General features: G+C 37.9%; 1 protein-coding gene across 3 annotated transcripts in view; it reads right to left on the reverse strand.

Annotated features, from left to right (window-relative positions):
• The window catches only part of MYRIP (myosin VIIA and Rab interacting protein), a 236,885-nt gene that overhangs the window by 200,282 nt on the left and 10,990 nt on the right, over window positions 1–25,613 (reverse strand). For all 3 annotated transcript variants that reach the window (XM_064506443.1, XM_026094089.2, XM_064506442.1), the window contains exon 2: window positions 20,859–21,007. In XM_064506443.1, coding sequence (XP_064362513.1) covers window positions 20,859–20,968 — 110 coding nt within the window. In that variant the 5' untranslated portion in view covers window positions 20,969–21,007. The remainder of the gene's footprint in view (window positions 1–20,858; window positions 21,008–25,613) is intronic.

Consider the following 25,613-nt stretch of genomic DNA (forward strand, 5'->3'; position numbering starts at 1 on the left):
ATTTCACATTGGTACAGAAAACATGAAAGCTAACAGAACAGCCAACTTCAAAATGAGATGCAACACAACTTACACTGTATTTGAGCTGCCATCAGGCTATAGTAAGAAAGGCAGACCTAGGTCATGGATGGGCTCCAACCACTTCCTTTCTGCTTCTTGACTTGTGCCAAAAAGCACAGGAAAGAGGAGCTGTAATTCTTCACATGAGCAAGCAAGACAGGAAGAGAGAGACAGACAGCACACATACGCAAATCACAAACAGGTAAAAATTAGAAATACAGTGTAAACATGACTCCTCTGAAGAACTTAGTTGTAGACTGTGAGATCAGCTGAGAGAGAGGGCAGAGCAGGCAGCACTGCTGTGGTAACAATCATTTTATGGAAATAAGAGCAGTTACAGACATTTCAAAAGTGTGAAAGCTGCATTCGTCCTGTGAAATAATGTACTGCAATAGCTATGAAACTCTCCCATAACACTCTTTACAGGAAGAGGCACTGCTAGAAATCTGGTTAAAAAAATTAGCTGCTGGATGGGGAAAAACAAATGGCATACTGTCTACTCAAATTAGGCTTATTTCCCCAAAACAAAGCAACCCTTTTAAACTCCCTCTGATCAATGCCTCTGACACCTATAGTCCCACACATACTACTAAGCCTATTCCATGGGATTTTATAGGTATTAAATAACCCTGAAATATTCTGCATTTATCCCTGCCAGTATGTGTGACTCATGTTTCAAAGAGGGCATTGTAAAAATATACTTGGCAGCTTAATATATTGGACCCAATATATCACTGCACTACTTTAGTTTTACTCCAAGATAAATCCATTAAATTAAAAGGCTTTCCTCATATGCTGTAAAGGTCTGTCCTTCCAGTTCAATGAATTCACAGGTATCATAATCTTAATCATATTAAAGGAATCAGAGGTCTGAATACACTGCTTACAGTAATAAACATTTTTTAAAAACCAGCCACATTTTACTGTGTACATTCAGAAGAGACAAGTTCACTTTTATTAAATCAAAAATAGATTATTTAAACCAATGACACATTTGTAGTTCTTCAAGAACAAGTTAATACAAATATGAAATAGGAAGCTTACATTACACTTTTATATTCTGCAAGTGTTTATGAAAGATGACGGAAAGACTCCTAGAAAGCAAAGGCTTATTTGCCCAAGGAACACGTCCAATAACACACAGCTCTGAATACTCCAAGGAACAGACAAAACAACGGAGAATACTACTCTAACTTTAAAAGGAAGATTGGTAACTCTTGCCTATCAGAAAGCAAATAAAAAGAATTTTGTATCTATCATTTTAACCAGAGGGCTTTGAGAGTTGACTCGCTCAATGGCAGGTTGTATTTTTAATATCCAGATTGACAACACTGAGTGATTTAGCTTCTCCCTTCCATCCAATTTGAAGGAACACCATTTACACAAAAGCAAATAGTTGGTTCTCACTTGCATAGCCCTTTTTTTGTAGGTGCACTGCACACGTTTTTCTTAAAACTGCATCTGTGCTGCAGCACACTAGGAAGCACAACAGCTCTGTTTGAGGCCAGAAGCAATCTAGTCGAATTTGTTCTGCCTGGGAGCTAGACAGCCCTGCAGACACAGACATGCTGCATTTAGCTGGCTGTAGGTCAGTTTGGTGGCACCTGGAACTAGTGTAGACTTACTGACTGCTGTCTCAGCTAGCTTTACTGCCCAGGGCAGTTATTCCCTAAGCAAGGGATACAAGCAAAAGCATGCCGATGGGCTTAAAACTATCACCTACATTTTCCACTCACTGAAACTGTCAAATTGGTCTGTAGGGACAAAGAAAGCCTCGAAAGGATGTCGGAGAGCACCTAGCAGTCAACACAAGGAAGGCCTCTTTTCTAAAAGTGTTCTCCACTTCCCATCACTAGGGAGAGACAGGCAGGAAACAGGCAAGCTCTCCCATCTCTTCATTATTTAGAATCTTTTCCCCAGGTATTTTATGATCTTTTGATCTCTCTAGTGTTCAGGGTTACTGAAACAATTCCAGACCACCTGGCAAGAAGTACAGAAAGATGTGTTTGAGTGAATCAAGATTTGTCTCTGGAACAGTGTTTTGGCATAGTAGGTATAAAGAGGAGAGAGTGAGAAACCAACCAAGTTGGAAAATTCATCATGGCAATACTTAACGAGCATTCAAGTGAATGTGTACGTCCTGCAAGAACAGTAAGGGAATTTTAGCTACCATATACGGAGCTGCAAACTATTTCTTTGTATAAGCAGATGAACTTCTTCGGACATTCATCTGGTAGTGAGGATAAAGACTTCAGACATCTGAAGTTTCTTTCACATTCTTTCCCTCTCCTTCTCTCTTCAGATAAGCAATAAAGTTTTACAATACTATACCCCAGACAGATAAATAACCTTATACACATTTACAGAGGAAAACAGTTACACAAAGATGCTGAAAAACTGCTCCAAGGTCAGATGCCAATACAATGACTACACTGCATTGCTGTATTTTGCAAGCAAAAAAGAAGCAAATTTGTTCTGGAGTAAATAAAAAGTTATAGCGGACCATAGATACAACTATTACATTTGTCCAAATCACATTTGTCCAAATCACAAATGTAGAAAACCTTCAACTGCAAACAGAGAGGAGAAGGCAGAAATGTCACCCTTACCTACTGGAGCAGGGGGGTGGGGTGGGGTGGGCAGGCAAGGGGGAGGAGGAGAAGTACACTCTCCAGTGGTTTAAAAAAAAAAAAAAAATTCTTCCCTTACTACTTTACAAAAGTCAAATATAGGATAATTAATTTTCTTTTGTAGCCTAAATTTAATCATACAGTAAAGATGTTTCATGTGATCAAACGAGAAACTCCTACAGCACTTGCAACCACAACATTTGCAACTTTCTCTACAGCAATTTACTGCGCAGTATATAGATACATGTCTTATTCTGGAGTGTGAGTAATATTCCCAATCATAGTACATACATCAGTGTTAAGAAAAAATATTCCATTAAAAACAAAAGGCTAAGTTTTACATACTTGTTTACCAAAGCCTTGTGATGAGTTCAGAAATAAAAGCCATCCAAAATATTTACAGTACAAACTGCAATCTGTCAGATGTGCCTTGTCATTAATTTTTTTTCCCCTCATTGCAAGACAAATGTTAGCAGGCAAAGTGCTTCAATGCTTACTTTACTGTTACCGTTTTAACAGCAGCTTCACCTTCTGCAACCAAAGCTAGTGGCAGATAACCCATCAACACTAACGGAAACAAGCTAAAGCAGAGGAAATTGTGTATTGTCCAGTACATATATATTTCTAATCAACTGAAATCTGCTTTTCAAATGATGATTTAATCTTTACTCATTAACATGCAACTGACAATTGTAAATGGATGGACAAAATACAACTCAAGTAGCTAAACAATTACAATTTTCTCTAAATGAGGGAAAGATTTAAGTCCCTAGTTATAGACAAAATGTTTCCTATGAAAGGCTTATTTTAACTAACAGATACAGAAAATGATATCTGATTTCTATTTAACCCAGGCAAAGTGAAAACATTTTAAGAAAACTCATTTTAAAAGGGTTCAAATAAAAGGTTCTGTATGTCTAAAATTTTAATTATAGAGGTGTTAGTGCATCAGGCATGGGTTCATGATGTGATGATTCCAGAAACATTAACCTCAACTGAAATATAACTCTCCTCTATTTTTTTTAAGCTGCAGACTCACTCCCACTGCATGTTGACAGTCATACTTGTTTGATGAAAATAAGCATATAACTTCTTATTTCCCAGAAGCCCTGATGACACAACAGTGCTAAATTGAAATACAGATGCTTTTATTACTCTTTGTGCAATATCTTTCAAAATACAGATGCTTTTATTACTCTTTGTGCAATATCTTTCAAAAAATCTAATTCCTCACAATCATGCAACCTTACTAGTAATGAAAAGGCTGTACAAGTGACACCATTTCACTAATAATGCAGGGATTTAAAAGGGTAGTGAGGCACAAAATTGAAAGAACTCAGCTCTACTTTTGCAGCAGCAGTCAAGTCTGTAGAGCTACCAGTAAGCGGACAGGGAACTCATCTAATAAGAGATCACCACGGAACAGTAAATAGGAGACTTCACCTAATGCCAGGCATACCTGCTGCACCCTGCAGCATCTTGGTCAAAGGCTTTTAAATTATATCCCTCTCTTCCCCAACGTGGGGCATCACACAGGACAGCTTCAAGACTCCATCTTGTATTATATATGGAGACACACAGGCACTCATTTCAGTGACACGAGCGCATGTTTTCTCCCCCAACCACACACTTCATAAGCCAGGAAATGGCAGGATGCTGAAGTACCCCAACACAAGCCCAGTACAAAGATGAGCTTCCTGCAGCTGCAGTGCTCAATACCAACAGTGGGCACCACTGCAATGCCAATGACAACCAGATTCTGGTCCACATGAAACAGCAGACTTTGCTGCTTTTAATGGTGGCTGTTGACCATATGAATTTCCTCTACCAGAGCCTCACTGTGTCAGGCTCCCTTTCCAGCAAGTTTTTTTTGTGTAATTCCACAAGGTTTTACAAAAATCATTAGGGCAAGCAGATACCCTGCCGAACGATTCTTGCCAGGAAAGCAGTCAGCTTTTTATTAATCTACCATCAGCGAAACTCCAAGCTTTGTTTAAAAAGAATCATTATGTTGCTTTTACTGAAGTCAATAATGCGCAAATGGTAATTATATAACACAAGTGTTCCACAATAAGCAATCTGTGTGGTTTATTATGGCCATAGAAGCAGAATATTTACTGCCTCAACCTCCAAAACTGTGGCAAGATGTAGCAATCTTCTAAACATTTGCTTACCTATTAAAACAAACCTTAAATTTTATTTTTCTGGGAAGCACATCATGTGTGAGCAAATCAAATGAGGGAATAATAGTAGCTCATAACCCAGGTAGGAAGATGAACCCTTAGCAGGATTTAAAGCTTTGCTAAGCAGCAAAATATTGAAAACAAAGAAGGAGGAGGAGTTGGGGGGGGAAGAAAAAAAAAGAAGAATCTTATGATATGCATGCCTACATATGTATAGTTACATCTGTTCAGCACTAGAATACAAACAGCCTCCTCTGAAACCTCACTCTAGAGAAATGAAGATTCCTAAAATCCAAATCTTCCAAAACATTTATAAAATGTATCACAACACATTGATTTTTGAGAATAATCTACATATGACTATATGATGAAATACAATAGGCAAATCATCTCATGATCATGTGTTTCAGGCTTATTTTTAATCCAGCTTTCTAATGTACATTCTTATCATTGGTACGCAGAATATTTTAAATGGAAGTAACAGTGGAAATAAACCAGTAATAGCTATTACACAACCAAAGGTTTATTGTTTACATGGAAAAAGGCCCTGTTCCATTCCTCTCAGACAGTTACCTCAGCTAAGTCAGAACAGCTCATTAGAAAGACAATGACAGTAATATGGGCCCTTCTTAAATGGATTTCAAGATTACTATACAGTTTTTGCTCTGCGGAGGGCTAAGGAGCACTACTGGCCAATCTGCAGGAGATGTGAAGGAACCAAAGATATTATTTACTGAGCCTTTCATTAAATGCCTAGTGTTTCCAGGGCAGATCAGGCCCTTCACCATCAATAAGGCATCAGAATTTTTCTATTCCTTAAGTAAAACACTTAAGAGATGAGAAAGAGGGGTCTGGGAAGTTTTTAATATCCTCAAATTTTTCTTCTGCATTCCCAAATACAAAGGGTAAACAAAAATCCCAACTATAAATTGGTTTAACGTATATTCAAACATAAGGTATCTGGTGATGTTTTACTCATAATATGGCAGCATTGAAATGTAACTGCTGCTAACACGTGACATATTTTCTAGTCATAAATATCTGTGGAGGATTTATGTTTACTTTTCTAAGGTTGGCAGCATACCAAAAAAAAAAGTTTGCTATTTCTGTCAACCAATTTTTGAGTGCGTCACAAAAACTGATATCCATTAGCATCTCTACCATAAGCTAATTCAGTCACAGTTTTACTACATTAGGCACCTAAAATGTTTGGTGGGAAGTAGGATCAGATTCCAAAATGCAGTAGCTTAAATGCCTAAGGCTCTTTAAGTTGATGTGCCTCCCTGTCTGTTTTTAACTATTCAGAAAGACAGAGGCCAAGTCCCATCTTTAAATCCTCTGTGCTAACTACTGTTACCTGAAGTGAAAGCATTCGTTTGGGAGTGAAGAAAAACTCAATACTGAAGAGGAATTTTATCCAAGAAAAGCTAACTGAACTAGATTCATAAACCATACCAGAGGCAGCCAAATCATGAAAACAGATATGCAAGACAAAATGAATATGAACTGTTGGTTTCACCAGATGACAGCAGCTTCTAAAATGTCTTTTTTTCTCCTCCTTCCCCATCTTTCTTCCCAAACTCCCTTGCCTCAAATAACCCCAATCACTATTACAAAGTGTTGTAAAATGCTGAAGCAAACAAAATCAAAGGTAATCCCACCACAATAAGCAAATTAAATGTGGAGACATCAAAGAGATGCCTGAAACCTCCTGCCAAATTTCTAAGAGGTTACTCTTCTGTAGCCAACAGCAAGCATCAGGATTAGGAGATTATTTCACTGAGTGAAGAAAGCATCATAGCTGTTTCCAAAATATCTGCCTGTTCACATACACTACAATTATGCATTGCTTATTTACTCACCACATTAATCATCACTGCTAAAGCACCAATCCCTGCAATACTAAGATTTATATATATATATATATGTGTGTGTGTGTGTGTGTGCGTATATATATATATACATACACACACACATACATATATATATATGTGTGTGTGTATATATATATTAAAAAAAAAAAAAAAAAAAAGAAGAAGATCACCATTTCTACTCAAGGGGAGGACACCAGACAGTCACACTCTCCTTTGGCAACATTATCCTCTTTGTGAACTTATTCAAAGCAGGTGTTGCTTGCCAGGACTGCTTGAGTGGAAAAGCATTTTAATGTAGGAATTCCCAAGCCAATAGTCTCCCGCCACACTGCTTAACTGCTGAATCCTAAGAGTTCCAACTTCCATCCCTAGCACAAATGACTGATGCATCAGAGGCATATCCTACTTAACCAATGCAGCTACAGCATACTGCAGGGAAAGCAGGCAAATGGACAATTTTGAAATGACCCAAGTTGCCACAAAAAGTGCCAATGTCAGAGCCAAACCAGGGGCAGGTAGGTCAAAACTGAGTACTCCTGAGCAGCCTACAAAATGAATGTCTGTTTGCAGAAGATGAAGAAGTTGCTGTCCTTTCTTTCATGAAACTGAGTCCTAGAGTTGATTAAATGAGCTGCCACATCTTTTTACACTACCCATGGGCAGAAAGACTTCGCTTTTAAGTGACTGGAACTGCTTCCTGGACCAATTAAAGACAAGCAAGTTTGAGAGAACCTCTGGTCAGCTAAACACTGTTAGGGCTTCATGGACTGTAGTAAAGACTAGCATGATGTTTTGTTTGATTTGAGAAGTGATCTCCTCCTGTGCTACTAATACTTTGATTCTGTACTCATTTTTATTCTGAATGGAGCAAGGGGGAAAAAAAAACAGCTTAGGAGTTTGACAAGTGTAAAGAATTTAAAGACTGTCCCTTCTCAGACCCACCGCAAAAACATTTAAAGGACATTTTTCAGCAGTTACTTACAGACAACTGATGCAATCTAAGCCAGAAAAATCTGTCATAGTTGGCTGATAGAACTGTCATCCAAACAACTGAGCGTTTTATTATTACGCTATTATTAATGCAATCTAAATGTTCACTCTCTCTGAAACTGGGCCACTTGGAGATAAGCTAGTTTTTCAAATCCCAAGTTGGCATCTTTAGAGAGCTCAAAATCTAACCCACATTAACACAGTACAACAAGAAGAACATATGTTTGACTTGCTATAAATCTTATTCCCATGGCTGTCTTCCACAACTGTCACCCACTCTGGCACTCTAAAAGAGAAACTTTGCCAGTGTGGTTGTGCTGATTAGATGAAATTATATACAATACTAGCAATCAAAGTCTAAAGGGAAAAAAGAAAGAAAAGTCCACATGATGGAAGGAAAAACAATGATCGGGCTACCGTAATTTGCCTTTTGAGACACAGACAATCCACCAGTCCTGGGCTGATGTATATAAACTGCTCAGGAGTTCCTTTCTGAACTTAAATCCACTATTATTTTTACCAGACTCACAGCCTTAAAACCCAGTTATTCATTACTACCTGTGAACAGACAGTTGTTTGTTTTATGTCAGCAATAAAGAACTGTTCTGAAGAACTGGAATGGGCAGAATATGAAAGAGAATATGACATTCATAGTAATTTTTAATCAATTCACAGTAAAATTAGATTTTTGTCATATATATGACCAGTTATCCATATCTGAAACACAGACCTCACATTTTACTATTATGCACTAAATGCAGCTACCTGTAATATCAAAACACTGATAAATCAACAGACAATGTTTATAAAGCACATACAAGCTTCAAATGATATGCTGCAATACAGAACAGACTTCCTTACTTTTGACAGTATTATTTAGATTATGGCCTTCTATCTAACAAGAGATACTGCACAGCTGTCATCAGTATGACCATTTTCCTCTTAATCCACAATCCTTTTCAGTAAAATTTTCAAGAGATGTCACGTGACATCTTGCCATCAATTGCATAGGCATCAATTCAAAAGACAGTTTCATTCTTTTGGGTGACCAAGGCAATGGAAGACTGCCACAGAATTACCTCCCAGATGACTGAAGTCTGGATAAAACAGAGTCTTACAAACAAAGTCTTTAAAACTAATCATATTTTTAGAATGCCAGCTAGAAGCACACATGTATTTTATTTTCCTATACACATAATTAAAAAAAAATTAAGGAAAAAAATCAGTAAGGAAAAAAAGTAAAAAAACTAATCACCTCCAGAAGGTTCAAGAACTATACAAAGGCCATAGGACCACTGCAGAAATACTAAGGAACTGTCCTCCTGTTAATGAACAAGTCTTGTATCCAAATATAATGGTCCCCTCCCTCAGTGTTATGTTCAGAGCAGAAATGAAAAGCCCTGATGCATTGATGAGAATCAAGAGAAAAAGTAGGACATGCCACCAGCACATCAGCCAACCTCACTGACAGCGTCACAGCAGCCAGGAGAGATATTGGAGAGACTTTTCTTCTGTCAAGTCTCAGCCAACAAAATGTTTTTGCAGCATACAACTCTAAATCACACTTCCTCAAGCAGGCTTCTCTAATTGCTCCTTAATTTAAAGATTTTTTTGATTGAGAAACAAATGGCGAATTTTGATGCTCTGTTTCCAAACTATTTCACTTCAAACATGCTTGACAAAAGTCAGCTAGGTTTCCAGACTATCCTATAATGGAGAAAGCATTGAGGAATCAGAACACCATTTACATCTTATAACCTTCAATATTTACTAGCCAAATTATAATCTGAGCAGCAGCAAGAACCACAACTAATTTGCCACAGGGCTGTAGCAGGTTTGCATCTCTGTAATACATTGAAGAACTGCATTAATGCAAACCTGTAATTTCTGAAGATACTAGTCCTGTTGTAAGCCAGCTTTATAAAGAGATTTATGTATTTTTCTTCATGATGTCTAAATACCAGTCAAAATGTATAATAAATGATGTCACCCATTCTAATTTTTAATAGGTATAATAGAGCAAAAGGGAAAAAAAGTATATTTGAGTTCAGCTTCTTTCAAGAAAGCTTCATAGAAATCATAACTAGCAGAAGAATCAAAGGATTAAAGCAATAAAGGAAGAGAGGTACAACCAATTGTCATATTGACCAATTATAATTCATTCCAAACAAACAAACAAATGAACAGGCACTTACATAGAAAGTCATTTTATCATGTAATCTAGTGTGCAGTTCAGCAAAACACACCACCACTAACCTCAGAGTCAAATATACACCATCTACAAATACGGGCAACAGTAGAAGAACAGACTACCCCAAATCCAATTACAGGGTAAAAATATTACTTTGTAGCAACCGCCCATATGTATGCTCCTACCCCAAGGCAAACATGAGCCTCCTAACCCCTCAATGGTAAATTGTAATTACCTCACATTTATCAAAAAGTAGGAGCACAAACTTAAGTAGTACCCATTACAACAATAACCTGGTATCTAACTTGCATGGAACCCTTAGCTGAGAAATAGATGCAAAATTTAATGTATTAAACTACCTTTCCCCCCATTCCCTCTCATTATTTTTTAACTATTTTCACAAAGGTGACATAAGCGAATCCATTTTATTTAGCATGTGACCAAGTGTACCTACTGTTAGAAAGTGTCTCCAAAAACACACAAACATTTCTGAAACAACATTTTGAAAGTGCTGACAAAGTGTTTTGACATCTTTGAATTTCTCCATGTAACACACCCCTTTTCCATTGGCTGAAAATATCCACCAATTTCATTTAGAAAGAAAAAAGCTGAAAGTTTTACCATTTGTCAAAGAAAGCTCAGCCAGTTCTAAGATATACTTCTTACCTGAGCATGCTCTTCCCTTCCAAAAGTTGTCTTGTGTTGCTTTGAACTCACTGTAAGCACAGAACATGCTTTTAAACACAGAAGTCAAGCTCCCTTCTAGTTTGCACACTGTGGCATTTCTGGAAAGTGGGCAGATCATAGCGTATAACAGTCCAGTTTGGAAAGAGGCAGAATGACGAAGAATCCAGCGCAAGTTTTATGAACATTAAACTGATAGAATAGCTTCCTTTCCATGACACAGGCTCTTAGATTCAGGACAGTTTTTAGACGGCTCGTATCACATTTGGCACTGCCCATTACTCTGGTTTAGCGTCAAGAAACTGGACATGACAATTAAGAGATCTAAAGAATTTCACGGATGAAATGTTAGATGAATACAAACTCACAACTGTGATTTTTTAGAATTCACTTTGACCTCTGCTGATTCAGCAGTTTGAGGCAGATCCTATGACACACTCCCTAAGCTTCAACATGGTGAACAGTGACAGAAAAAATTCATTTTGCTCTCTCCAGTATTGCAGCCTTATCTTTTTTTTAACTGTCCTTTCCACACACTGATCATTTTTGGCTATGCAGATTCTCTGACAGGCTTCCGGCTCCTAACAGGTTTCAGAAAGAAAGTATTAACAAGTATTCAACATGCACCTGTCCATAGTCAAAAATGCTGGCAGCAGCAAACAGCCCTGCACTGACTTCAGTGCATGAAGGCAACTCAACTTCATGGCAGTCCTTTTCCACTTTGCCATCTTCTGGTGATGCTTCTTACAGCTGTTCTTGGTCCTGCTCTCAGTGAAGGGCGCACAAATTAGCCACACAAAACGCCTGCACATCTCCATGAAGAACAGAACAAATTCTTTATGTCCCCAAAATAAGAAAAATTAATAAAAATCAAAAAAGAATAAAAATAAATATAGGCAAAGACTACCCTTGATTTGACCCATTTTTTTCCTCTTTAATGAAAGATCAGTGAATCCAGTTTCCAAGCAATTTTATATTCCATAAAATTATTATTTGTCTCTGAAATAACACAGTAGGGCTTTTTAAGAACAGTTACTATTTTGTAGGTAAAAGCAGAACAGTCTTTCATAAATGCATACTTTTAAGTTTTCATAAGGCATGTTTATAAAGTCAAACGTCTAGAAAAACGCTTCCTTTAAATTACAAGTCATGTTTCAAATTGACAAACTTCAGAACGACGAGCAGTATCTCTGATTTTCTTGAAAACCAAGGTTGAAAATACTTAAGATAGGAAGTCATGCAGCTTCAGACAGATCCACAAATGGACTGATGCAACCAAGGACATTGTATAACATGTTGCGATAGAAACTCACACTAAAACCATTCCCTTCTGGCACCAAAAAATGCATCTTAAATACAATACTGTCCATCCAGAACTGTGAGACTTGGCATATACCACTACTTCTTAGTGAATGTTGTATGGAAATCTATTTAGAGCATCCATGTATTGTCAAATTTAATAAGAAGAACAAGGCACAAATAAATTACATTATGTAGCATTCGTTTACATGTTTGTTTACAAGTTTTACTGTAACTTGGGAAAGTAAATACAAATTGTAATACTACAGTAACACCTGAATAGAGAAACAGACACTTAAGTTAGACTTGGGTCCTGCCTATACAGCAACTGTAAGTTAGGGAACATTGGTAAAAGATCCTGACTCTTAAAATTCCCTAAGCTAGTTAAAACTACGGTCCTCCAAAAAAGCCACGGACTTTGTACAGCCTAGTGACCGAAATCTTCATGCAGAACATCAGTTACAGCCACTTTAATCACTTCCGTAATTGCAATAATCCCTATTTGAACACAAGAGTGCAAGAACAGCTGACAGAAGTCGTAAAAACCAAGCCCATGAACTTAGAGTATCCAGGAGGCGAGTCACACAGTCCACAGTATCAATTTGGCTTTTCCAGTTTTGAATTTAAACCACACTGGCCAAGTATTGATACCTTGCCCAGAACTTTCTCCTCAGGAGTGAGATCCTGAAATTCAGCTGTCCAGGACCTGACACTTGTCCTGTCTTTCCCATTCTCCCCAACAACAGATTCCCAGAGAGCCACCTTTGCAGGCAATACTGCTTACAATTTTCATCTTCAGAAGCATCAGATTCTGAATCAGATACTCATGTTTCACCTTTAACAATTTTAGCCTTTACTTCAGCTAGAGCCTTGTCTGCCCTGCCCTTAGAAAGCTTTAACAGAGATCCTACAGCTTCCCCAGCAACCTCTTCTACCAACTGTGCATCAGCACTTTCCCCATATCAGTGCATGAACATTTGTAAGTTTTTTAATGAACTAAATGATAGCACACTGAGTTCTATCAAAGAAGTTTCAGATAATTTAATACTGAGTAACATAGTTAACATGATTGGTATCTTGTTTTTTCAAAGTTGAAGCACTTTCCCTTCAAAAGGTGCTTAAGATTTTTAACATTTTCAGCAACTATTTTCAGCATGACAGTAGTCCTTGCAGCATGTACCACCAAGCACCAACTGAGCACAATTGTACAGACAGGAGTCCATACGCAAGAGAACATCCCTTCCTCCCACTGCTGGACTACTCAGGTGAGAGGATTACTCCTGCAAGTCACATTTAACAGATTAGACTCTTCATATGGATGTCCGAGATTAAATATTGATTTTATGTTATGCCTATTCATTAACGCTAGGCATGCTCACTCTTCTGAGTGAAACTATGACTATTAATTTGAATAGTCATAACCTATGACAAAGACCACATTAAGCTTGCAATAAATTTTATGTTTCTGCAACACCACGTCACTTTCTTTACTAACTAGATATACTGTGCAAGACTTGCATGGTCTGAGGGTATGTGGGATGTACTTCAGCTGGGTCTCCCACAGCCTGTTCAGTATTGAAGGTGTTACCTGGGGACATTTCTTTCTTTACAAGTTTCTCTAATATTCACTAAAATTAGGCTTTTTCCTTCTTGCACCTTTTCGTAAACATGATTCTCATGTTTTTTCACGTTTGGTTCACCAATATTTTCTCTCAGCTGAGGCTGTATTTGTAAACACATTTAAAGCAGAAGCCAAATTCATGTCTGGAATTACCCATATTGAAACACTTGGTGCAAAACTCAAGAATGACAGTTACGAGAATGAGTATTTGCAAAATGACTGTTGCTGAGCAGTCCTGACCAGACTTTCCCTATAGCACCCATATGGCATTGAGATAACAAGTATACTCACAGTGGGCTCCACTGAAGTCAAGGAAAAAGATAAAGGTGCACAGAATCAGTTTAGAGGAATCTAAGCCTAAATTGGTCTTTGCAAGTACTCTGGTCTTTGATCCTCAGGTAAAATAAAACTGGACCCAAACCTGTAACTTAAAAAGCTAGAAGTTCTTTGCTATCAATGCTAGACACTTTCCAATATACTACTTTATCGCTTGTAAAGCATAAGCTAGGTCCTTCCACATAGTCAACTGCAATCACCTCCTCTGTTCATAGTTAGGGCAGGGAGCAATGCTGAATCAGCAGGACCTACACATCATCATTGTACCAGGCCCCACACTTGTGTTAGAGCAGGGAGTTTGGGACAAATTACAGGCAGAACAGATGTGGACTCAACTAAACACAGCTGCATGTTACATTACTACATTGTATGATTACTGGAATGCCTGCTTCCTTACATAACCCCCCCAAACAACATTATTTGAAAGCAAGCAACACACTTTCAGAATGACATTTATTGAAATTAATGACAAATAACATTTTCTAAAAGCATTTAAAGCATATCCTCCTTACCGACTCTGAAGCCACCCAGCTTTTTTGAAGAATTCATCCAGGTCACTGTTTTTTTGACAGGCAACTTTGATTCTTTACAGCAAAATTTGTGATGCTATATTAATAAAAATGTCTTGATCTTAACTTTATTAGTCAACCTGATCTCCAAGATACAGTGATACTGCCCTAGATATACTTTAACCTTGTCTTATAAACCAAAGCAAAAGAGTTAATCACATTCATAGATTTCACACAGATGTGAGGATCACTGTCACTGAAGTGGCAAAATAACATATTAAGTGGAAACTAAGAATCTGATGAGTGATTTGTTACACTCAAAAATAAATTTACATAAACGAATATTAAGCTTATGACAGCTCAGCACAGCCTTGCACTGAAGTACGCAGCTGTGCTAACTTGGGAACAGCAAAGAGCATACTCCCTCAGAGCAGCAGTACGCCACTCCAAGCCTTTTATCACAGGCATCAGGACAGCCCGTAAAGTGCTGATCATTCTCCTTAGCACCGTGTCACCTTGCTCTCAGGACTAACAGGCGGAAAAGGGAAAAGTTGCATGTTACCACCTCCTTCTCTGGTCTCCTCAAGGAGTTAATGAGCAGGCACAGGAGCCAGAGCTGTGCCTGGCTGCTACAAAAATCAGAGCGATGGAGAGGAACGCTCTTTGTGCTTTCCTCGCACTGTTCACTGGGTTGAAGAACAGGCAGACCCACGTTATGAAATCATTTCAGGAAACAAAGTACTGATAAGAAGTTCATCCGCTGCAACTCTGTGGAACAGATGAGACTAACTTCCCATTCCTTTCTCCCCAGGAAAACAGCCGTGAAACTGCTTCAGCCTGGGAGGTGAGGGGAAAAGGGGAGCACAAGGACAGTTGTTTTGTTTTGAAGGTAGTTGACACAAGCCTGCTATAGGAAGGTGGAACAGGAACTAGTATGCAGATTCAACAAGCAGCTATTTACCCAAATGTCTGACTTGGCATTTTGGCAGTTTGATGTGAGACACAAACATTTCTGCAAACAGAGGTTGGGAGGACTTTACATTTCATCCATCACAAGATCCATGAGACATACTTGTGCATACGCTGAAGCCTACTGTGATATGACAAGAAGTGTATAACCGGTTTCTGGGTTTTGTCAGGTATGAGGCGGTACTTCCTAAAAAGCCTCTTCATGAGCCAACTTATGCTCCAGTGAGCTATGACACAACAGGAACAGAAAGAATAAAGAGCAGGTAAAGACAACAATGTTCATTTAAAAATTGTTTCATCCTCTTCTGCACTAGGCTTTGTCCTAGTACCTCACCAATTTTCTGGTGAAAAGAAAAACCAGAACAGCCACAGCGTAGAAGGCCTTCCACTGAGCATGAATGCACACTTTTTTTCCTGCAAATAAAACAATCCTGGAGATAGTTTTTGATCACAGATGACTGTTTTATTTTCCTTTACCACAACTGAAAGTGCAAATGCATAAATAAAGACCTCTAAGATGATCTTCCCCAACAAGATACCAAAGACACATCAGACAAGACAGTGACATGTCCTGGCTGGGGGTGACAGTGGATGTTTAGACTCATAACACTCCCCTCATGTTGTTCCAGTGAGCCTACATAGCTAGATTAAATGAATAACGCATTATGACCACACATTCACGTGGTATAGAAAGGTCAATAAGTTTTCCTTGTAAATGTATTTTCCCAGGTGATTAAGAACAGTGGATTAAACAAAATAAAACCATTCTCACTGATGAAGAAACATTTTCCATTCTTCCCCAGTGCAGGTTTTTAAGATTCACCATTAGCATATCACCATAGAAATAGCTGATTCAGCATTCACTCAATATGGCAATGGAAAATTATTAGCCAGTGGCTATAGGAAGACAGGAATAAGCGGCTTAGGCCATAGCCTCCTAAAGTAAAATAGCTGCTGGAAGGTTCCTGCCCAACACAACCCAGCAGCCCTTTCTATGTCTGCCTCTTTCCCTTCCTTCCTTTGCAGTTGTTCTGAATGTTAGAGTCAGTATTAGCACAGTCACCCTTTAACTCGTCCGCACAGCTGAAACAGAGCTAGTTAGGAACCTCTACAAGCAGTAAGATGACATTAATCATTCTCTCTGTAAAATGACCACTCCACTAACATTTAAAACATCCTGACTTCACAGCACTCCTGACCTGATCAAATGAACTAGAACATTTATAGAGTAGTAACAGTAAAAACATAACAAAAGGGAGAATTGATTTTGGCCACAGCTGGGGATGTTGAAGGCACAGTGGCAAATCTGTAAAGTCTGGAAAGCCAAATACACTGGTAGCAAGTAGAAACAAGTACAAGGCAGGAATCTCTTCTACACATTTACAGATTTAAGGAGGCCTTTCTCACAAACATGCATTAAGCCTCATAAATCCTTACAAGCTCTGCTGTGCCATTTCTTTAAAAAAAGAAATTGTAGATATAACAAAAGATTATACATAGCAAAATATTAAAGTTCAACCCTCAAAACAGTCCAGCCTTCCCCAGTGCTGCCATTTTGCAGATGCATGAAGCCTGAAATTAAAAAAAAAATAAAATCTCCATAAAAACACACAAGCCAATGACCATACCCAGCTAATCTGCTCTGAAAGCAAATTAGGACAAGTAATGTCCTGGTAGCCCATGGGCAGCCTGCAGAGCTTCTGTGGCAGAGGTGAAGTACGCAAGGCCAGAACACTAGTCTAGTTCTGAGCATGCATGCTGAGCAACTCAAATGGAGCACCTTTATAGCTGTACCACATCTGCCTGGTTTGCCCAGTTTGACTGATTCACAGAAAACAAAGCCCATCTATTAACAAGTCTGAGTTGTAATTTTAGCCTCAGTGACTCTGAATGATTACACTAACATTGGAGTAAATAAAAACATAACACTACTGCCAAAGAACAGAACCAACACATAATCAAATAAAAGATTATGGGTGAACAAGCAACAAAGAACAGTAAATATTATTAATGTGATACCAGGCAGAGCCACAGCAAAAAAACAAACTGCACAGATATGAAGCAGCCAGGCATAACAAATTAACCACACTAACCACTAAGTATAACTAATTACATATAGTTATCTTATAGCTATATTGTTTTTTTTTACCAGGCTAATTGTTTCACAAAAAAGTGAATTCTCTTCTCAAGAAGAGAATTATGGACCTGTCTGGTAACACTAACATAAACTGGGGAGAAACGTTTGAATCAGAACCACTGTTGAAGACACTCACTGCACAGATGTACAAGACAGCTTTGCAGCAGAAAATACAAAAGATGAGCATGGCTTCTTCCACATGTTACATTTCGTTTCAGAATTTACCTAGTTCTCATGTAAGGGATGACAAAACCACATTACCGTGAAGAGAGCATTAGTGTGTATGGAAGTTTTATTCATAAATATTTAAAAAGAATTCAAGAAAAGTCCTTGACTTTTTTTTTTTTCATACACAATTTTAAAAGAGTACAGTAGCATTACATCTCTTTTCAAAGGATACATCAATCCAAGCTTTCACAGTAGCTAAATTGCTACCTATGGTATATGAAGGTCACACATTTCACTAAGAACAGATATACGGAACTACCCAGGCAAGAATACAGAACTTCCTCCATACATTTATTACGTCATTTTATTTACAGCATTTGGAAATATAAATTAACATTCAACCAATTGAAATGTTGTAAGAGACATAGGTCTTTTATGTTTAGCTCTGGAATGGTTGTCCATTTTATTTTCCTATCTTAAACACATTTGTTAGGAGAGAAGATACTTTTCTACTTCTTGTATGTTTCTGAACTCTTAATCTTCCACTGCCAAAGTGAAATTGAAGTCAACCCCTTACAGTCCTCTTAGCCTTGCATTTTTCTCCTGACATAGTGGAAATCATCTCCCATATTACCTTAAGCAGTTCTTGATCTTTAGAAATAATTGTTATTAATGGAAACAATCCCAGAGAGAGAGATGTCTGAGGAAACAGCTACTTAAATTGGGGGGAGGGGTGTGTAAATAAATAAATATTATCTATGGTACAAAGAACTACACAGAAACTCTCTTATAATACAGTATCACATGTGAAAGCTTTAATAAGTTCCACGTAAGGTCTAAAGTTGGTACCTGAAATCAACTGCAAGAACAAAAAACCCTCACCTTCAGATGGAACTTTTCATTTTAGTAACTGGAGTCTAATATAAAATATGTATGCCCATTTATTCTTTCAAAAATACATTTAAAACTTTGACAATACTTATAAAGTGAAACTATACTGTAGACTTTCAGTTGATAACTTCCTAGAAAACCAATGCAGTAAAGCCAAGAACATGGAAGGAGACATAGTAACTACTCTGCTTTCTTAAAGGCTGAAAAATCAAATCTTTGTTGTAGCAAGGTGGAAAATTTGTTCCCAAAAGAAATTAATATTACACAGTAAGACAGAAAAATGTGTTGCTACATCCTTCCATTTAACTATTTTTTCAAAAAAATAATATGATGTAGCCTTGATAAAAAACAGTCATAACTTTCAAGTCAGAAGTAAACTTCAAGCTTCATTTCATGATCTTCAAGATCATTAAGATTAGTTAAATTCATATCTTAAATATCAACGTGTACTTCAGAACTTTGACTGTCAGTACCATTCATTATGAGAAGCACTTTGTTCTAAAATACTTTAATACTTGCAAAAGACATGAACTACACTCAAAAGAAAAAAATTACATCCTCGGATATGGTTGGGCTGAGTCCCTGTGTTCCTGCCTTTCCAGCATTTCATAAATATGTAATCGTTAAATTATTACTAAGTCTCATGGACAACTTCAGCAGCAGATGATGAGACACAAACACCTACAGAAAACATACTTAACAGGCTTTTTGAGCCCTTTTTTTTTTTTTTTTGGGGGGGGGGGGGGGAAGTGACCTACAACTTCCTCCTCCTGTCACTATAGGAACTAGTTCTATAGCATGGCAATTGCTGGGGCATCTCACCTAACTGTGGTATATTTGCTCCAGTCGGATACAACCAGCCACACACAGCCTCTCTAAGTTGCCTCTAGAATCTCTTTGTTCTTGATAGTCCTTCACAACAAAACCATCAGCTTAACCCATTGCAAAACAGAAAAAAAAAATTCTTATGAGCGCCATCCGCACCCAGTCTTCTCTCCCTGCAGCAAGTCTGTACTATCAATACAAAGCAAAAACTTGCACAACATGCTGAAAATGAATTAAGGCTATACAGCAAGTCTTCCTTCTTGTTGCTAATGTTCCAAGAAGTTTCGGAAAATAGTAATAGAAAACAATTGTTGACAAAAACAGGATTCCCCTTAGTTCCCCACTGCAGATTTTTACAGACAGAGCGCACAAGCATTTATTTCAGTCATCTTACTGTTTTGCTGAATTCAGCTTGATGCTAAGTGATAAAGAAACAAGTATCATGTGTGATGGTAAGAGAATGTGCATTCAGCAATTACAGATAGGGACTTCTGGGTTGTTTCTGTCTGCAACCATTTTCTACAGAGATGACTGACAGCAAAGTTAACTTCTCAATAAAATGGATAATGTGACCCATTGTTTATTTTGAGGGAAAGAGGAGGAAGTGACTAGGCTCAATTCTTCACCTTGAAATGTCTGCATATAGGCAGGCAGAGTCTCTGAATAAAAGGAATTGACTACGTATAGCAAACAAATAATTCTCTGAACATGAACAAAAGTTTACGTTCAAGACAACTGCTGCCTAGCCATCCCAACAGACATGCACAGATGCTGAAGGGACCATTGTTGTGATTTAGGTCAGGACAGAGTAAACACACACATGAATTACTATGCAATAACTGGGTCTGCATGAAGGAGTTTGACATTTATTGCCTCTGTGAAGGAGTAATAGTTAATGCATAGAACAATATGAAGTTATAGAAACATGGTTAACTCTGCTTCCCCTTTCTTTCCCAACAGGAGCGGCAGTTGTCAGTAGTCAGGAGCAGAAGAGCGTTAAGCACGTTGGGTTGGGCCAGGAGAGCTTGCTCCCAGGTGTCCCTGGAGGTCCTCCACGATCAGGCATCCCCAAAGATACGAGTCATGCCAACCCCCTTTGGGCTGAGATGGATGATGCTTGAGGTGGACAGCATCTTTCAGACTGTTTGACCGTTACTGGTTGGTGGGCTGCTCTGAGCTGCTGGTCATTGATTAGTGTAGCGAGCTGCTGGGCTAATATTCTTGTAAAAGTTTAGTTCTGCTATTTCTGCCACATAGACTTCCCCCCCTCCCCCCCCAACAACTGTCTAATTGTGCTTTACCTAACAAGTTACATCCCTAACAACTACAGGACAACATATCAAAGATCAGATTGTGGGCCTCTGACACCAGCCTAATTATTTGAGTTATGTCAGCTCAGCAGGCCAAGACAACCATGTTCTCCAGTTTCCCCGATAATCACTTTGTTATAACCCAAGATGGCCAGCATTTCTGATCATGTTTTTATCTTACCTCAGCCTTTCTTCTTCTTTCTTACGGAGGCTGAAATCTCGCTGAACAACCTGAAGCACATGCTCTGCTTCTTCATCGGTCAAGCCAGAAAGATCCAGTTTTCTCCCCATTATATCTTCTATCTCGGATACCAAAAGCTAGGCGAATATCTGAAATCACAAAGGTCAACAAAACGCAAAATAAATCAGAGGCACTTATATTTTTCCCAAGCACGTCTAAATCACAGGAAAACCATTTAAACGGAAAGAGCTTGCTGCCATAAATATCAGAGAAGAAAATCATTCACTGCAAAATTATTTCTGAAGTGCCATGTGTTGAAAGCATAGTCATCCTCAATTTTAAAAAGAAATGCAAAATATGTTTGTAATTATATTAATTTATACTTGTGATATTAAATTATATTGAGGGAACACCTCAAAGTTGCCCTCAACAAGAAATACATAAAAATGACTACATTGAAATTAGATTTAGAAATTTTGTAAGATTCTATGCCATAAGTTAGTCAAATGAGTAAGTTTCCTCCTTTCTGTGATTGAAAGATGGAAGAGAAAAAGTAGCACTCAATATTATGAATGCATGAACTGAAGGTACTGCAATGTACGAACTAGAGCTTGATCTATTTATTTCATGAATGAATTGCCATCAATTTGTTCCAATTTTTTTCCTGGTGATTTTTATTAGTTTTGTTGAATGCTGGTAACTTCAGCTATCAGTGTTAATTTCTGTAATTCTATATATATAATTATCTGGGCAACTATAAACATGTCTATCTCCACACTAAATTAGTTTCAGAAACAGCACAGTCTTTGCAGCTCTTATGAGCTCTCAGCAATATATATATAATCCTTAAGAACAGTCAGAAGTTCTTACACTATACAAAAGAGGCAACTATTATTGCCTTTTTATCCATTATGGGTGTAAAGTGGATGAGGCTACGTAAAATACATGAGCTGCTTATCTCTAAGCAATACTGCTAAACCTGTGACATGCAATTAAGTGTTCCAAGGAGTATAGCAAACAATAAAAGTATGAAAAAGTTTAAGTTTCACTCTAATTTTCCAAATAAGACAACTCACCAGCTACTAAGATTGGAGGTAGGGGGAGGGGGCAAGTCATTTGTTTGTTTTTACAGTATTTCCTTCCCCCAAACATTTAGTTGCAACTTTTGCAACAAAACAAACAAGGAGTATTGCTCTCTCCCCTCCCCCCCCCCCCCCCATTTTGGTTAGGCTATCACTGAAGTTTAGAATTCACCCTTCACTCAACAAAACAACACTTCAACAAAAACAAACAGATGGGACGGAAGTGAAAGTGAAATCAAGATGACAAGTTCCCCCACACACACCCTCCCCCAAGTGAGACAGATGCTCTACATGCATTCAGCTACCAAAGGTCACACTGGAAGCGTATGCTCTGGCTTAGCTCTTCAGGTCTACTATGGAAGCAGAACATAACCAATGAGTTAAAGTCTACGAAAAAGTATTTCAAAAAATAAAGTTAACAACTTTTGTAGGAAAAAGTGCCATAGAAATAAAGGACTATCTAGTCCCTTCTTCACTAATCCCACTTGCGTGGCCAAAGAGTACGTTAAAGTTTGGCTAAAATACAGTCAAGAATAGTTACAAAAATTTTGAGATACACGTCTGCCCTGAAATTTTCACCAGAACATCACAAAATACTCCATTGTCCTCTCATCTGAGGTCCTTATACCAACGCCTCGCTGGACACTGGCAAGCACAAGAAGCTGGCGGGGTGAGCTTACCAAGGTTGTGTGTCCACACTGCAGCTCAAAGACAGAACATGTAGTTGTGCTCTGGGACACATTCTTCCCTTTGGTCTGCAGGATACCCACGCAGCTCTTCCCACGGGAAGCACTTCAGTATGAAGTTTGACTCTGACTTTCCAAAAAGCATGGAAGTGCTTCACTAAAGAAAAGATGCATTGGCAGCTCCACACAGGGCAGTAAGCAAGACATTTCCAGTCAATTTTTTTTCCACACCAATGGAAACAGTGGAAAATGGGGAAAAAAAAGTAGGATATAAAGGTATTTTTAAGCAATTGCCATAGACATTAGGAAGAGACTCCCGCCCTACTGTAGGGCTACAGCTGTGTGAGACACAAAATGTTGAGGATACTTGGAGATCAAAGATGCCATTCAAATTCTTCTTCTTCAGCATCAAGTTAACAACTATAATTAGCACTGTCATAACAAGCTTTCCCTTCAGGTCTTCATCATAATCTTTTTGGAAACTGTCAAAATTAATACTGCTTTTTCATATATACAATCTGTGGGTCTATCCGTAAAGAAAAATGTCCCTTTGATTCAGCAGCCACAGCTGATTGTGAGCATATATTACAAGGGGGATTTTAGCCCTAAATCCTCTCACCAAGGCAGCCCCACTGCCTATGTTTTTTAGTCAGTTAGTGAAGACTAAATATCAAGTATACTTAAAGAGTCAGAAGCTACTATAAAGTTTTGACTTTCATACATTATACACAGAATATATTTTATGTACACATGCGCACACAATACTATATGTAATTTTATAGATATAGTCTAATATGAACTCTCAGTCTATATCTGTCAATATTTCATTAACCTCTAAGGAATTCATTTTTTTCAGGATTTAATTTTTCTTCACACTATTACAACACCTCTGATCCAGATGTATCACAGCCGTTTATAAATATTTACGCATGATGCCTCAAATGTCTTTTTCCAGTAGATTCACATTATGCATACTGGAAATATGCAATGGCAAATCCTCTAGAGCAAGTGTAGCAAGTTACATAGAAAAATTTGAGAGATGCCAAAACAGTTTCTAAAACAAAAATTACTTGGGGCCTTAACTGAAATAACTTATTCACAGCAGACTCTTCAGATGTTCACCTTCATGAGTAATACTTTTTTGCTAAATCTCAAATTTAATGCAAAATTTAAGCTTTCAAAGTCATTACAAAGAATAATATCATTCCCTAGAAAACTTCTGCTCAACAAATTAACATATTGTAACAGGACAGCCTAGGCTTACAGTATATGATCAGGTATTGCTTAAGTAATATTCTAATCTTAATATTTCTTACAGTCTGTCTTAAATGCAATTAAAACTTCCACACTGAAAACATTCACTGAATTTGACCCTCTCAATAATCCACATCTTAAGACCTAACAAAATGAAAGGTTTTTCAAGAACAGATATCACTTGTCTGCATTTTGTAACAGTCAAGAGGACAAATATCGGAAATCAAGGCAAGTAGTCCATTTCCTAGTCACTCTTACAATAGATAAGCTGCTTAAAGTGTTAAAGTAACAATTAACACTTAAAACAGATCTTATGTTTGACAAAGAGAAGCCACATTATAAAGTTAGTTAGTTATGCACATGGTATCACTAAATATTGTACAATACAGACCTCTTTAGTTTAATGCTAGAATGAAGAAGTTAGATACACGTTTACACACAGACCCACAGAAATCCCTCAACAACAGAGACTGTTCTTTGACAATGGAGAGAAAAATGTCACAGTGATCGAGTTCCTCTCTTATGGATATTCACTATTCTCTCTCTTTCTATTCTTATTTTCTGCTCTTTGTCATGCACAGATTGCTTCATCCCATCCACAAGTCCATTTACCTGAAATTGCGTATACTGCATTTCAATCCAGGCTAAAAGTCTGCTTAAAAAAGCTTCAGGAGAAGTCCATAGTGGTACACAAAATTCTGCTGTATGCTCAATTTTTGTTACAAAATCATTTCAGAACATTGGCAGGGTAAAGAAGACAACGGGATATGAGGTATATAATAACCCACAGTGTTTGTCTGCACATGTAATTGTATTTGTGTAATCAGACTTACGATTTTATATTGACCAAGATCAGACTGTAAGTCAGGTTGCATATATTTCTTTAATAGAGGAAAAAAAATCTGACTTCATTAAATGAACATAAGTCAGTTAAGAAAAACTTAGGATGAACCATACTGGTGCATCTCCAGCAGAATTTGAACTCACTTAACAAAAAGACAGCTTTGTATATCACCAAGATAGAAAGCCCTTTTTAAAATCATAAATTTCAAAATACATACTTTTCTTTCACCAGCTTTCACAACAAACTGATTGTCTGATCTGACATTCCTAAAAAAATAGCCTTAGTTATTTTTAAAAAGTGGGGGTAACATACTTTTCCAGGTACAAAACTAAGATTATATGGGTTGGAGGAAGTATATCAACATTAAAAAGGCCCAGGGCTGACATGCTCATTGCTTTTAAAAGTCAGGTGGGAAGAAAAGCTCGCAGGCTTACTATACCTTCTTAAGTAACAGAGAAGGGCACAAGTGCTATGTCACAGAGCTCTCTCTGGACCTTTTTCAACTATTGCCGAAAGATATTTTCTTCTCTCAGACTGCTTAGCCTGTCTCCCCCCAAACATAAATGAAGAAAGGACAGGGGCATCTTCATTATTTGGCTGAATAAAAGGATAAGCAGCAGTTGCACAGAGAAGTACTTATAAGCCTCAGTCACAGATTACATGGCACTCTACGTTCATATTGCCAGAAATCAATGAAAGGCTGAGGCTGGAAGGCATCTCTAGAGATCATCTAGTCCAATCCCTGCTCAAGCAAGGTCACCTAGAGCAGGCTCTCCTGTAGCGCTTGGTTTTGAGGACATGGTAGGATTAGAAGGAATATCATTCTCCTATTCTACTTGTCCCAATACCCCTGCTCCTCCAGGCTATAAAAGAAAGTTTGGGAAGGAAT

The sequence above is a fragment of the Dromaius novaehollandiae genome, chromosome 2 (assembly GCF_036370855.1).
Source record: "Dromaius novaehollandiae isolate bDroNov1 chromosome 2, bDroNov1.hap1, whole genome shotgun sequence".
In the NCBI taxonomy this organism is placed as follows: domain Eukaryota; kingdom Metazoa; phylum Chordata; class Aves; order Casuariiformes; family Dromaiidae; genus Dromaius; species Dromaius novaehollandiae.